This window comes from Gossypium hirsutum, chromosome A10, assembly GCF_007990345.1.
Source record: "Gossypium hirsutum isolate 1008001.06 chromosome A10, Gossypium_hirsutum_v2.1, whole genome shotgun sequence".
NCBI lineage: Eukaryota > Viridiplantae > Streptophyta > Magnoliopsida > Malvales > Malvaceae > Gossypium > Gossypium hirsutum.
In genome coordinates, this window is record NC_053433.1 from 76,730,060 (window position 1) to 76,745,511 (window position 15,452).

The window sequence follows — 15,452 nt, forward strand, 5'->3', positions numbered from 1 at the left end:
GACTATGAGAGATCAGTACCCGAACTTATTCACCGGTAAAATTTTTGGGGACGAAAATCCTTAAGGGGAGAATTGTAACAGCCCGAATTTAGGGCTAGTCAGAATAGTGCTCTCAGGACCACAAATCCAAAGTCGAATAAATTATTCCATTATTATTTTGATGTTATAGCATGTTTTTAATAGTGTATGAAAAATTTGGTGTAGTAATTTTGACGTTTGTGAGCCCAATTGCGATAAAGGACTAAATCGCATAAAGTGCAAAAGTCCTGAATTGATAGCTAAAGGTGTCAAATAGCTAGGGAATAAATATTGGGGGCCTTTAAAGGGCAATTAGACCCTTAGAAATAGGGTGGCTGGCCATAGGGGACAATGAATTGAAAATTTTCAAGGTTAGGTAATTGAATTTTGAATTTTTGACTAAAGTAGAAATAAAATAATCAAAGGACGATAACATCTCTTTCACCTCTCCTTCACAGGATTTACCAGCAAAAATAAGGCTTTGGAAGCTTGAAATTTCAACTACTTGTTTGACTCACAAGTAAGTGATTTTCATACCCTTTGTTGATGATTTTTGTATTTTTTAGACCCTTGAAGCTTAAGCATTTAAATGAGGGTACTATTTTGCAAAATGATTAAGAGTTTAGGGTTTTTCCATGAAAGGATTTGTAATGTTTGCTAAGTTTTTATGGAAGAAAATGAGTCTTGGGTGTCTTATAAATAACTTTTGTGAAAGGTGTTAGCATGAAAACACCTAAAAGGACTATTTTGCATAAGTTGTAAAATAAATGATAAGTGTGTGAAATAGTGGGAATTTGGAGTTGCTATAAGAGTAGAAAGGGTTCGGCTAGGCTTAAGGTGTGAAGAAATTCGATAAAAATTAATTTTTAGGCTTAGGGGTAAAGTGGTCATTTTGCAAAAGTCTAGGGGCAAATTGGTCATTTTGCCCAATTATGAATGATAGAATGCCTAGATTGATAAAATGACTAAATAAGTGCATTTTTTATTATAGATCAAGAAATACCGAATCCAAATCTAGACCGGAGAAAAGCCAAGCAAATCGACTAAATCGACTAGTCGCCACATTTTGTAATCCGAGATAAGCTGTATGTAAATAATAAAACTATAATGTTAATGTATGTGTTGAATCGTACTTGAATTTAATATAGCATGAATTGCTTAATTGTGGAATTGAGAAAACATGATGGTAATAGAGATAGTAGAGCTCCCGTTTGAACCTAGGAAATAAATCGGATATTCATGCCATAACATATGGGTTATTGTGAGCTAATGTAAGACATGTTTGGGACATGCATCGGCCACATTATGAGAGTCGGTGTAAGACCATGTCTGGGACATGTTATCAGCATTGAGACGAGTGCTAGTGTAAAACATGTCTAGGACATGCATCGGCTACGAGATGTGTCATTGTAATACCATGTTTGGGACACGTTATCGACACAGATATGCTAGAGCTTGTGTAAGACTATGTCTGGGACATGGCATCGGCACCTTACCCCATGTTTGAGGCTTAATGAATATCTTGATGGTGTTCCAAATGGTTCAACGATGAAAGTTATGATTTCTAGTTAACGAGGAAAGTATAACTATATTGTGAGTGGTATAGTTACTTGTTTGGTATATATAGAATATGAGCCCATTTTATGATATATGATGTGTACTGGATATTGATAAGTAAGTTTTTGCTTATACCCAATTGTAAAGTTATGTTGTATATTCATTTATGTGCAACTTACTAAGCTTTATCTTACTCCCTCTTCTTTTCCATTTTCTTATAGTGCCGCCTATCTAGCTCAATGATCAACGGAAGTCAGAGATATCGATCACACTATCAATTGAAGCATTTGGTATAGTTTGATTTATATTTTTGAATATGGCATGTATAGGGAATTAGGCTTGTGTTTTGGGTTACTATTAATTTGGCCAAATGTGTTGGTTTGGGATAAGTCCCTCATTTTGTATTAAGCCTTGAATGATGGCTGACATTCATTTTGATTTATATACAAAGATGTTATTTTCATAGATGAGTAAAATGCACACATGGAATGTTGTTTATTGTGGCTGATTTGGTTGCATGAGATAACCTTATATTGGTTTTGGTTGCTAATGTGTAGGTTGTGTAAGTAAAGGTGGCAAAAAGGTTTGGTAAATAGCCTTATATTATCTACACGGATAGACACACGGGCGTGTGTCTAGGCCATGTGTGACATACGATCTACCCTATGGGCGTGTGGTCCGGCTGTGTATCCCTTGCACGTAAAATTTTCAAGTCAGTATACATGGTAGTAAACACACTAGCAGAGACACGGCCGTATGTCTCAGCCGTGTGACATTTTGGGTACTGACGTTAGAAACAGAATATCCAAGTTTTTGCACACGGGCAAGGACACGGGCATTTCATGGCCGTATGAAGGACACAGGCCAGGGACACAGGCATGTGTCAGGCCGTGTGAAAACCCCTGTAGGTGTGCATTTAGAATTAATTCCACACGAGTGGAGGACACGGGTGTGTCCCTGTATTGCCTAGATCGTGTGAGCCACACGGGCCACCAACACGACCATGTTGAAATGGCCACACGGGCGTGTTTCCCTTCTACACGGGCGTGTGCCCTATTTCAAAGTTAATTTTTTTTATAGATAGTTTAAGGACTCGGATTGATCCTGAATAGTTTTCAATGTTCGATTTGAGGCTCGTAGGCCCATAATAAGAAGTTTAAAGTAGAAACCGAAGAAGTTTTAAATTGGACCAAGTTTTGGTAACTTGGGGAATGTTTGCGTGCATGAGATCGAGTTTGGTAATGCTTCGTATTCCACTCCGGTGTGGGTTACGGGTATGGGGTGTTACGCATAATGCATTCTTGCATGGAGATTTAGAAGAAAAGGTGTACATGAATATGCCTCTTGGTTTTTTCACTCAATAGGCTGACAAAGTCCGTAGATTATGAAAATCACTTTATGGTTTACAACAAGCCCCTCGGTCTTGGTTTGCAAAGTTGACAACTACATTAAAACAGTATGGGTTTCTTCAATCTCAGTCTGACAATTCATTGTTTACTTTGAATCGAGATAAGATACAATTGAGTACACTGGTGTATGTTGATGATCTTGCTATTGTGGGAAATAATAGTATTGGCATCCTGTAACACCCCTATCCCGTAACCGTCGCCGGAATAGGTAAGGGGCATTACCGGACTTGTAACTCATGTCAGAACAGTAAAATTTTGAACTTTTTCTTGAAATAAAGATCATTCATTTAAATAAGTACTAAGCACAGCCAGGGATAAAATTTAAACTTCTCTAAGTAAACATTCAAAAGATGCCATTTTCGCATGGCTTATATACATTAACCAAAAATATTCTTCCGCCACTAGTCTATTCTATACATGCCATAAGATAATCCAAAACGTAGCAGTACCAAACAGTGGATAGTGATAGTGTGACTAGTTGCTGATGATCCCCGAGCCTGTAGCTTCCAAATGAGATCTATAAAACAGAGGAAACAGAGTAAACGGAGTAAGCATTACAATGCTTAGTAAGTTTTAAGCAGTGTCAACAGATAACAATCAAATTATAACATAGTTGTTCGTATTTTTATTTCACTCTTCCTTCGGGCATACCATCACTTTACCGAATATGCACATCTCATCATATACAATAGGCAGATAAACTTTCACATAAAAGTGAGCTCATGTGACATAGATATATCGTATGATTTCACATAACCTCTCACACTGATCCGATGTCACATAATCATAGGAATAGTCTCATAGATTGCTCTCGTATGCATCACATAACTACCTTATGATTTAGTGCAAATCAAGCTCACATATAAACTTGGAGTACATACCTGTTTAACCTTTCGCATTGAATATATTTATAAGCAATTCTTATTACGAAGTCTTACCCGGACATAATCTCCACACGAAGTTATCGGGTCTTACCCGGACAAAATCCCCACACGTAGTCATCGGGTCTTTAGAGCTCGGATATAGTACGAGCACGAAGCTTACGGACATTAATCAGTGATAATATTCTCGCATAAGGCCTGCGGGGTTTTAACCCGGATATAGTACTGACACAAATGCCCTTCGGGACTTATCACATTTATACACTTTCACATCCATCACGTTGGCCACTCGGCCCTGTCACATATATACACTTTCACATTCATCACATCGGCCATTAGGCCTTATCACATATATACACTTTCACATTCATCACATCGGCCATTAGGCCTTATCACATATATATACACTTTCACATTCATCACATCGGCCATTAGGCCTTATCACATATATATACACTTTCACATTCATCGCATCGGCCATTAGGCCTTATCTCATATATACATGTTCACATCCATCACATAGAATCCTAAATCAAAATATAGATTTTCATGTATTCACATCACAATTATCCAAATATACTTCACATACCACATATACTTTCACGTATACACACTGTCTTGGCTGAATCTACATCTATCATTTTCCAATATCACAATTTAGAATTCATGTATGGGTTTAATCAATAGCTTATGAGCAACTAAAACAAGTTTATCAAGGTTTACAACACAATCTCAAATTCAGCACAAGCTGTTTTAACTGAACAATAGTCACTAAATTATTTATAACTGGAGCTAAAAAACTCCAAATCACTTTCCGTTAATTTTTCCTGAATATAGACTCGTATATCTTCCATCCATAAAATTTCCAGAATTTTAGGTTTGGCCAATCAATACCAGATTTTTCTTAAAGTTTCCCCTGTTTCACTGTTTGACTAATCTGACCACTCTTCACTACGAATCAAATTTCTCATTTTACAGAATTAAAAATGTGTTGTATTTGATTTCATTTGAAACTAGACTCATTAAGGAGTCTAAGCATATAAATTTTATCTTATAACCATTTTTGTACAATTTATAATGATTTTCTAAAAACAGAACAGAGGATTACAGTGTCATTCTGCGCTGTCTCACACAACTTTAAGTATCTCATTATTGGAAATTCCTTTGCTTACACGGTTTCTTTTATAAGAAACTAGACTCATTAAGCTTTAATTTCATGTCTCATTCAGCCTCTAATTCAAATCCATAAATTTATGGTGATTTTCTAAAGTCACGTTACTGCTGCTGTCCTAAGCAGACTATTTCAAATTACCCTTAAATTCCCAAGCTCAAACACTTAAGAACTTACCATTTGAGCTTAGAATATATCGTGGCCACATCATATCTTATTAAATCAACTCATCATGTCCTATTATAATTGAATTTACTCAACGTTTAATCACTTAAAACTTACCTCGGATGTTGTTGAACGATTTCGGCGGCTATTCGATCACTTTTTCCTTTCCTTTATCCAACTTTGGTCCTCTAAGCTCTTGAGCTAATTCAAACAAATTTAACTTATTAAAGTCTCATTATGCTAGCTTATGGCCGAATATGAAAATGAATTTGATAGGTCATGTGGCCACCTTTAGCTCAAATACAAAATGGTCATACGCATTTTTAATCACATTAAGCAATTTAGTACAATTAATCAAACATTTCCTCATGTGCACCTTTAGGACCAAATACACACATCATTAACCTAATATCAATTAACTAAGCACTTAACAAATTCTCCTTGAGCCGATTGTCTAAGTCAAGATAGGGTCATCATTATGCTTACCTATAGCCGAATGTACAACATCAATCTATGCATTCATTCGTGTGGCCGAACATGCATGTCTATGTTGAGGCCGATTGCATACTTAATACATTCTACAAGTATGGTCACTTGTATTGACCAAATACCATTTTGTTTCAAGTTCAAAACTTGGCTAATACACATGTATGCACTATTAAAACATCCTCTCCATTCCATCAATTCAACACATGCATTACTCATTAATATACAAAATTATATTCGGCCTTAGCACACCTCTTGCTGGCCGAATTTTTTTCTCCATCTAGCAACATTTTATGTACTATGCCGAACCAAAAAGATCAAACACCTAGCTTAATCATTTCCAAAACACTTAACCGGCCTTTGACCAAGACTTTAAACAAAGTCTATGTTCGGCTATCACACATATGGGCATTATTAGTTCAAAGTTTTAACAAGATTAATTTCTTTGATCTTAACCTAAATGACAACCCCCATTGTTCATCTAGATTTAGCATGAAACAAACACCAACCAAGAAAACAACACCCATGGCCGAGTATCATCTTCATCACATAGCAAGATTTAAACCATAGGCTAGGTAGAACTCAAACTAACATCAAAAATATGCATGAATCTCATGGAACAACATCAAACTTACCTTAACCTAGCTACAAGCATGGCCGAATCTCTTCAACATTTCCTCCTCCTAAACACCAACCAACCGAACATGAAGCAAGAAAATCCTCTTCTTCTTCCTCCTTAGAATTTTCGGCCAAAAGAAATGTTAAAGGATGGACACTTTTTTTTTCTTTGTTTTCATCACGGCAATGGGGGGGGACAATCACACACTTTTTTTTGTTTTCATCATATTCCCTTTCATTATTTTATTCCCATGCTCCTTATTTTATCATACTTCCCATGAAACACTAACTTAACATGTTTATGACATGTTCTTGCCCATCACACTTGGTCTACCATACTTGTCATGGCCGGCCACTACTAATTAGGGGGGAAATTGACATGCAAGTCCCCCCTTTTTATTTCATGCACTAATAGATCCTTATGCTTTGACCTATCACATTTCAAAATTTTCTCACATAAGTCCTATTTACTAAAATTCACCTACAATTAAACAAAATTCAAATATGAAATTTTCACACATGCATATATACATATAATAAGCATCAAATATGACAGCTAATTATTTTTATGACTCGGTTTAGCGGTCCCGAAACCACTTCTCGACTAGGGTCACTTTAGGGGTGTCACACATCCAAAAGTTTAAAAATTATTTATGCCATTGTTTCCACATGAAAGATTTGGGGACATTGAAAATTTTTTTGACTGTAGAGGTGGCACGGAATCACAAAAGGGTTTTTATTTGCCAATGCAAATATACTTTGGATATTATTAGTGAAGCTAGGTTATTGGGTGCTAAACCATCTGGTTTTCCCATCGAACAAAATCATTATTTAGTCTTGGTAGAGAGTGGTGTTTTGGTAGATTCGGAGAAGCATCGGAGATTTGTGGGAAGATTGACTTATTTGACTTTCACTCAATTTGAGCTATCCTATAGTGTTCATATCTTGGCACAATTTATGCATCAACCAAAGGAAGCTCATTGGAAAGCAAATTTGCGCATAGTTTGTTATTTGAAGGAATGTCTTAAACAAGGAATACTTCTACGAGCTGATTGTAATCTACGACTATATGGTTACTGTGACTCTGATTGGGGAAGTTGTTCTTTAACATAACGGTCTCTCACTAAGTATTTTGTTATGTTAGGCACCTTTCCTATTTCCATTAAAATTTTCAATTTGCTGAAAGTTAATAGTTTTAGTAATTTAATTTTTTTAACATGTTTAATAACTTATCATACATTGAGCCAATTCATACTTTATTTCATTTTTTTTCTTTCACATTATGCATTATCATTTAAATTGCATCAAACCACAATAATTTAAATTTATTTTTTTATTAAATTTTAGTTTGATTTTTATCGATATTAATACTAATACATGAAAATATAAGTTTGAGCGTACTGAATACGTGAGTTGTAAAAAAAATATGAATAATTATAGGCATTATATAAAAAATATTTATTTTATAATATTTTATATTTAACTCTGTAATTTTTACCAAGTATATTTTATATTCAAATTAAAATTCATGATACAAATATAAGATGAAAATTTTCAAATTTTTACATTTACATTTATCAAACAATATATCTATATTTAGCCTTTAATTTTTAATAATAGATAAATTAATTTTTATAAATTAAATTCAATACTTATTAAATCTAACATTAAAATCTTAGTACTTAATTTTTTTTATCAATAGTCGATTTGATTCAACCATTTTCAAGAAAATATTAAGGTTTAACTTGAATTAAAAAAAAATTTAAGTTTCAATCTGAAGGCAATTGTCAAGTTTAGATATTAATATAAATAAATAAAAAAGTTCAAAACCCAACATGGCACATTTCCTAAATTCGAACTTAAAATAATTAACCCTACTTAGATTAAAAAAAAAGCTTCTCCTTGATTTTGATCTTGATCAATATAAATTACAATTTAATAATACAAATGTTTTGTTTTATTTAAATTCAATCATGACTATTTTTTTAGACATTATATATTTTCTTAAATAATATGTTAAAATTTAACAAATTTTAAGTATAATTTTGATTTTTTTATAAATTTTAATAACTTATAAATCATATATATATATGAAAATTTAGAAAAAAAATTAAATTAAAATTAAACGAAAATATTGAGAATTAAATTTATTGATTTAAAAAAATTAAATAAAATTAATAAAATGAATTACCATTGACTACTTAGTTAAGTATTACACAAATAAACAGGTGACCAGTGTGAAATTTACCTAAAAAATTCCAAAAGAAAACAAATTTACCTAAAGAGGATTTGGTTGAATAGAAGCGGTCTGCACCTGGAATAGCAAATTTAGCAGAGCAAACAAAGAAGGAAATGAAGCGATTACCTCCAAACACCTTCAAACCATGACTCACCAATCTGCCAATTAGGGATAGCCTTTAAACGGAATATCGGTGACTGCCGCCGCCATTTGGGGTTTCATTTGAAGCTCACCTCTTTCTTTTCCTTTCGCTTAATTTCAAGATATGGGTAAGCTTCATTCTTCATTGCTTCTTCGTCATATTGTTAATGGTGGAAGGAACTTTTCTAATTTCCACTCTTCATTTTCTTGTTATTTTAACACCATTTCTCCCCATATCTCTGCAAGGGGAAACCAAAAAAAGTATGATTGCTTCTATAACGTGGATGATGCTTTGACTTTGTTTAATAAGATGGTTGCGAAGCACCGAAAGCCTTCAGTTGTGGAATTCAACAAATTATTAGGAGCCATTGTTAGAATGAAACATTATGCCATTGTTGTTTCTATGTATAGCCAGATGGAATTATTAGGAGTTTCCTATGACATTTATTCTTTCAACATCTTGATTAATTGCTTTTGTCAATTAGGTTATATTGATTTTGGGTCTTCTGTTTTGGGGAAAATGATGAAGGTAGGTGTTCAACCTGATGTTGTAACTTTGTCCACTTTGATTAATGGACTTTGTAAGCGAAGTAAGATATCTGAGGCTTTGAGCTTGTTTGATGAAATGATGGAAAAAGGGTATCGACCTAATTTAATTGTTTACACTACAGTTCTTAATGGTTTGTGCAAGACCGGGAATACTGATCGAGCTCTTAGGTTTCTAAGAATGATGGAAGGAAGAGGTTTCAAACCCAATATTGTAGCATATAGCACTGTCATTGACTGTTTTTGTAAGAAGGGGTTACTAAGTGAGGCTCTTGATCTTTTCTCCAAAATGAAAGTTAAGGGAATTAGACCAAATATTGTTATTTACAATTGTTTAATTCATGGTGTGTGTAACTTGGACCAGCAGAAGGAGGCAACAACGCTTTTGAATGAAATGGCGGGTAACAATATTTCTCTTGATATTGTCACGTATAATATATTGATAGATGCACATTGCAAGAAGAGGATGATTTCTGAAGCTGTAGATACTGTTGATGCAATGAGAAAGCAAGGCATTGAACCTAATGTTGTCACATTCAGTATATTGGTTGATGCACATTGCAAAGAGGGAATGGTTTCTAAAGCTGAAGATATTGTTGATACAATGAGAAAGAAAGGCATTGAGCCTGATGTTGTCACATATAATGCATTAATAAATGGTCATTGCTTGCAAAACAAAATGGATGAAGCTAGAAGAGTATTTCAGTTGATGAGTAAGAAGGGTTGTGCACCCGCTATATGTAGTTACAACATCATGATCAACAGATATTGCAAAGCTAAAAGGGTAGATGAAGCAATGGAACTCTTTCACGAAATATCACAGAAAGGACCAACCCCTGATATTGTCACATACAGCATTCTTATGCAAGGAATGTGTGAATTAGGGAGACTTTCATCTGCATTGAAACTTTTTCGAGCAATGCTGAAGAGTGGGTTGGAACTCGATATTGTCTCTTACACTATCCTAATTGATGGCTTTTGCACAGCTGGGCGTATTGAAGTTGCAAAGGAATTATTTCTTCAACTCTCAGTCAATGGTTTAAAACCTGATGTTTACACATATGGTATAATGATTAATGGATTCTGTAAAAAGGGATTGCCAGATGAAGCATACCAGTGGTTTAGGAGCATGGGGAATAATGATTGTTTGCCTGATAGCTGCTGTTATAATGTAATGATACAGGGGTTTTTTCGCAATAGCTATACCTCAGAGGCAACACAACTTCTTGTGGAAATGGTCAGTATGGGCTTTTCTGCAGATTTATGCACTGCTACATTATTTGTGGATCTCATCTTACAGTCTAATAAATCAATCTTGATTTGAAAAATGTCTAACAGGTAGTGTAAAGATTGTCACTTGCGAATGTGAATTATTTTGTTCATACTGCTGTGATAAGAGTTTCTAGAAACTGCAATGAGTGAGTCTTAAGACTCTTTGCCAATGCCATTCCTTACTCTCTTTTTTTTACATTGTATAATGTATTGGGGTTTTCCTCTGAAACTATTACATAACTTTGACAATTATTTTTGAATAATGGAAATTGATTGGTGTGCTTTCTTTCCTTTTTCTTTACTTATTTTTCTTCCTACCTAACTTTGACAAAGAAAATACAAACACGTTCTTCATGCTGACCTTTTCACTCATATTTTCACAATTCAAAATTAGTTCAGCATTAGAATAACACGATGAAAAACGTGGTTGATGAATGTTTGAAGTTTTATGTTTCGAGATCTTATTCATGTTTAATTCATAATTTCATGTTATTTCCAAAATTATCGTTTGAGTAAGAAAAAAGAGGGATATCCTACTAGCTTGTTTGAAGAGAAACATAACAAAGAACATGGAATTTTAGACTTTGAATTCAACTGTTTTGATGTACATTAAAATGGAACTATATGTATAACAAAATCTGGTAAAAGAATACAAGACACATGGTAGCAAAATTAAGCTTCACTAAATTCTTGTTTGATATCCCAATTTCAGTATTGCTACCAAAAGAATTGAAACAATGTTCTTATATATAAATATATATAACACCAAAAGATACAGAAAAATAGAACACTATATATGTGTGTGTGTGTGTGATCAGTTGAGCAGCCATTTTTCATACTTGTGAACATTGCTTCACTTGAGAAAGAACTTCCAAATATCTACATCAGTCACCTCTTTAATTAAATGAGCTCCAAAAATGCCTTCTTCATCAACCAGACTTCTGAGATGCCGGGCTGCATTGTTGAAGCCGACATAGTTTTTCTTCGTCGACAAGTATACAACCCCGTATGGAGGCCTAACGCACTGGTTTGTTCATCATGATGACCAAAAATAACAATAATAAGTTGTGAATTACAGAGAAAAACAGAATAGAAAATCTAATCTGCATTTCATAGTGCATCCAGATAAAAAGCAAAATGAAATCAAGAGGGGAAGTTAATAGAAAAAGTAGCATCAAGACTAAGGTGGTATATATATATATGTAAGTAGGCAGGTATATGTAACCAATCATTCAGGTTATGTATGATGTATGTATGTCTGCATATGGAAAGCAAAGGAAAGAAACTAACCTTCTTAATTAGTGCATATAACTTCTTCAAAGAGGAAACCGAGTATGGAATTTCAGTCATCAAAATAATGTCATAGCCACTTTCTCCCTGATCTGTCTCACTAGCTCTTTCCCATGCCCGGCTTCCTGAAAGCTTTCTTGACCTCCTTGAGGAAATTTCTTGTGTTATGCTGCTACCATCTTGGCTACTGCACCCATCCATGAAATCCTCCTCAGAGAAGCTCAACCTCATCCCTGTGGTCACCTCGGACACGTCATTCCGAACAACAGATAATACAGTGGGGAGTTCTTCCCAGTCCCCAGCATAGAAGCGCACAGTTGGGGAAAGAGTTTGTCTGGATGGAGTCAAAGGACCCTCAGGCTGTCGGCTTTGCCTTTCCCGAGCTTGCTCCAGGTTTGCAAGTACATTTGGAATGGTAGTGCATCGAATAGTTTCTGCACTGAGGTCTTGAAAGTGCACTGTACAAGCACCCTACACCAACAATTGCATAAAGTGGAGAAATAAATCTTTCATAAAAGTAAAATTCTTCTTTGACTATTTTCTAGCATATGATACAAGCCAATTGCTAAATATGTGTGTAAAACACATATAAGAGGAACAAGCAAATATCTATAAATGGAGTATACCTTCAGACAAGCAAATATCCCCGGAACACCATAGCCACAACCCAACTGCAAGAATTATTGAATAGAATGATTAGTGTACATTCTACAAAGAACTATAAAACAGACAAATTAGTTCATTAACTCTTAAGATTTATTCCATGCATGACATGAGAATTGTTGAGAAGGCACAAAAGCAAGGAAGCTTATATCATATCGACCTATTCTAAAATTGGTCACTCAAGTTTGGTATCGTCAATAAAAAAGGCGAAGAATTGATTCAAGTGTGAATTTAGTTTGATTAGTCAAGCTGAACATAAGAGCCAAGATTCATTCTACCCTATGAGTACATTTACCAATTGGTGAACCATTTTAATTTCCCCTATTCAATAATATCATCAAATGGACCCCAAACACTTTTTCAACAAAGAGAAGGATAATATATCATGTTTAATAGTTAAAAATCAATTAAAAGAGATGATAAAAAATGCTACATGAGGTGATGGCTAATGTTTTTAGATTTTTCTACAATGAAATTACCTCAAGCACCCTTTTCCCTCTAAAGCTCAACTGCCCATCACGGATCTCGTGCTTAAGGACGTTAACAAGATCGAAAGAACTGTTCCAAGATTTCAGAAACCCTGCAAAATAAAATTATTTCATAGCTATCAGTTGCAACTTATTATTTAGACAAGTCAACACTTGAACTAAGATTGATACTTCACAATAAAAAACATAAATTATTAAATAAAAAATACCAACCATTCCTTACCATCAGGTTTTGAAGATAACATTTCAGTAGTGGTGAAACCAATAATGTCAGCAACACTAACTCTTCCCTGTAAAGGTTCGAAAAGGCATCATCAGCGTGCATATCACAACCTAGGTTCTTCAAAACGGCCTGCTGCTGAAGGGATGACTATACGTTGTAAACACAACATATATATATATCCCCAGCATATATGTCCCCAATAAAGCGATGCAAAAGGAAGTCAACATACCTTGAATACATCAAGCCCTTGCAAATATACATTGTCCCCAGCATATTTACAAGGATGGGCTGTCTGCACAATAACAAAATGTCTTAATTGTGAACGCAAATTCAACTGCTCGCAATCACTTGCATGATAAACCATCTCATTAGTATGGTGGTCAACCAACAACAGTTTACATCTTGAATAACAAATTTAAATTTCACAATTATTTCACTAGTCCTGAATAGGGAGATGAAAAACACCTTTGATGGGAGAATCTCCACAGCCAGTGAAGGGAGATGGACATCTCTATCAGATACAGGGGACATGCTTTGGCTTCCTCGATCATAGAGTACCAAGCCTGGCAAACATTGTGCAAGCAGTGACGGTGCACGCATTGTGGTCTAACAATAGGAAACCGTTATTAAGAAAGAAAAACCTGAAAATATCAACATTTTCCATTAATAGCCAGACCACTCCTAAAGAAATAATCACTTCCAGAAATAAGAACATTTTTGAAAATAGATCAGAATCACAATATCAAACTCACAAGGGTAGAAAGACACGTATGCTTAACCCTAAACAAATTTCCAGAAGGCAATTCACTTACATGGGAACATCAAAATGTTATAGCTAGACAAGAAAACAAATTCAACCAAAAATTGCACTAAAAAAAGCAGAAACTTTAAACACTGACTACATAAACTTTGTTCTTTAAGTGAAAACAAAATCTCAATATTTTGGTTCTTGTTATGAATAACATGAAACATTAATAGTAGAGGCAATTCTTCAGGTAGAAAACAAAGCCAACCATAAGGAAAGTTCATACATAATTCGGAAAAGGCTAATATTATGAATAATTAAAGAGAACTAAGGTGAATCCAATTCTTAATTTCCATCAACAGAGTCAAACTCGAAGATCAAACTAAACGAACATATTGAAAATGGAACGTCGTAGCATTCCCACAAAGTTCAACCTAAAAAGACCAAAACCAGATTAACAAAACTTGCCAAAACACATGAAAATTTAAGAAAATTAAAACAAACCCAGAAGCCAAAAAACCAAAAATCAGAAAGACGCAAACTTACCCAGAAATGAGAAATAATCAGCAAGCAGTCTTTAACTCAAAATTCAATTGCTTGAGAAAGAAAGGAATTTATTTTCTTTTATAATACAAGTAAAGATCAAAGCTTTGTAATTTCAGAGAAAAGAGACCGCTCTTCACATTGGAAAGTCAAAAAAACAAAACAAAGCGACGACCCGTTTACGCTGAGATGAGAGGTAGGAAGACAGAAGCTTCCATTTTCAGACACCTATTTAGAGATTTTAACTTTAAGCCTTTGACGGTAATGAAAATTCTGCTTACTAATCCAATTTCTGATCGAATTTGTTTTTGTATATCCCGTACCCGTAAGTACTACCCTTTACACTTCTCCGTACGTGGGGGGTAGAGGAAAAATCTGATTTTTCTTCTCTTTTTGAAAAGGTTAAGGATGAGAAGGAATCACAAATTTTATACATTTTTTTATGTACGGTTTAATTTTAACCCACTCGGGTTGAATTTTTAAAAATATTTTTTATGCACCACTAAATCTTTAATGCCTACCTTGGCAATACTTTTTATTACCTTGGCAATACTTTTAAAAAGTATTGTGAAAAATACTTTTGAGGGTATTTTTAAAAATTTTAATTTAAAATTTGAGTTTTTAGCATTACGGTTAAAAAGTGTTTTTGAGAAATAAAATGTCTATTTTAGACATATTAATATTAAGTAACAAATATGTATTTAATTAATATTTAAATTAATTAATATTATTATATTTTAGTAAAAACATAAAAAATTTATTATAACTTGTTGTTAATATTTTAATATATGAAATATAAATTTTAAATATTTTTAAGTAAAAAATATTAATTATTTATAAAATTTAATTAGAATATATAAACTATATTTTAAATATTTAAATATAACCATTAACTATTTGTAATTAGTATTTTTAAAAATATTTTTTTATTTTTAATTAAGCACTAAGAAAAAAAGGGAAAGTACTATATTATTAGAGGGGTGAAAAGTAATTAAAC

General features: G+C 33.8%; 2 protein-coding genes across 12 annotated transcripts; one reads left to right on the plus strand and one right to left on the minus strand.

Annotated features, from left to right (window-relative positions):
* The first annotated feature begins 8,551 nt into the window (after positions 1-8,551).
* Positions 8,552-10,793, plus strand: LOC107903780 (pentatricopeptide repeat-containing protein At3g22470, mitochondrial). 5 transcript variants are annotated; one of them, XM_041079194.1, is made up of 3 exons: positions 8,552-8,813; positions 9,171-9,275; positions 9,357-10,793. In XM_041079194.1, the coding sequence occupies exons 1-3, from the start codon at positions 8,810-8,812 to the stop codon at positions 10,553-10,555; spliced, it is 1,308 nt and encodes a 435-aa protein (XP_040935128.1). In that variant the 5' UTR covers positions 8,552-8,809; the 3' UTR covers positions 10,556-10,793. The 5 variants fall into 5 exon arrangements, with proteins under 5 accessions (XP_040935128.1, XP_040935127.1, XP_016685428.2 ...); XM_041079195.1 differs by having other exon boundaries at positions 8,554-8,813; positions 9,215-9,275; XM_041079193.1 differs by having other exon boundaries at positions 8,552-9,275.
* A 307-nt stretch (positions 10,794-11,100) lies between these two features.
* LOC107903782 (histidine protein methyltransferase 1 homolog) lies at positions 11,101-14,859 on the minus strand. Of its 7 annotated transcripts, none has more exons than XM_016829944.2 (8): positions 14,459-14,859; positions 13,633-13,808; positions 13,397-13,459; positions 13,168-13,234; positions 12,936-13,036; positions 12,420-12,464; positions 11,794-12,264; positions 11,101-11,527 (listed from the first exon to the last, which is right to left on the minus strand). In XM_016829944.2, exons 2-8 carry the CDS (start codon positions 13,765-13,767, stop codon positions 11,357-11,359), a joined length of 1,053 nt encoding a protein of 350 aa, XP_016685433.2. In that variant the 5' UTR covers positions 13,768-13,808; positions 14,459-14,859; the 3' UTR covers positions 11,101-11,356. The 7 variants fall into 7 exon arrangements, with proteins under 7 accessions (XP_016685433.2, XP_040935130.1, XP_040935133.1 ...); XM_041079196.1 differs by having other exon boundaries at positions 13,397-13,514; XM_041079199.1 differs by having other exon boundaries at positions 14,737-14,856.
* Positions 14,860-15,452: the final 593 nt, after the last annotated feature.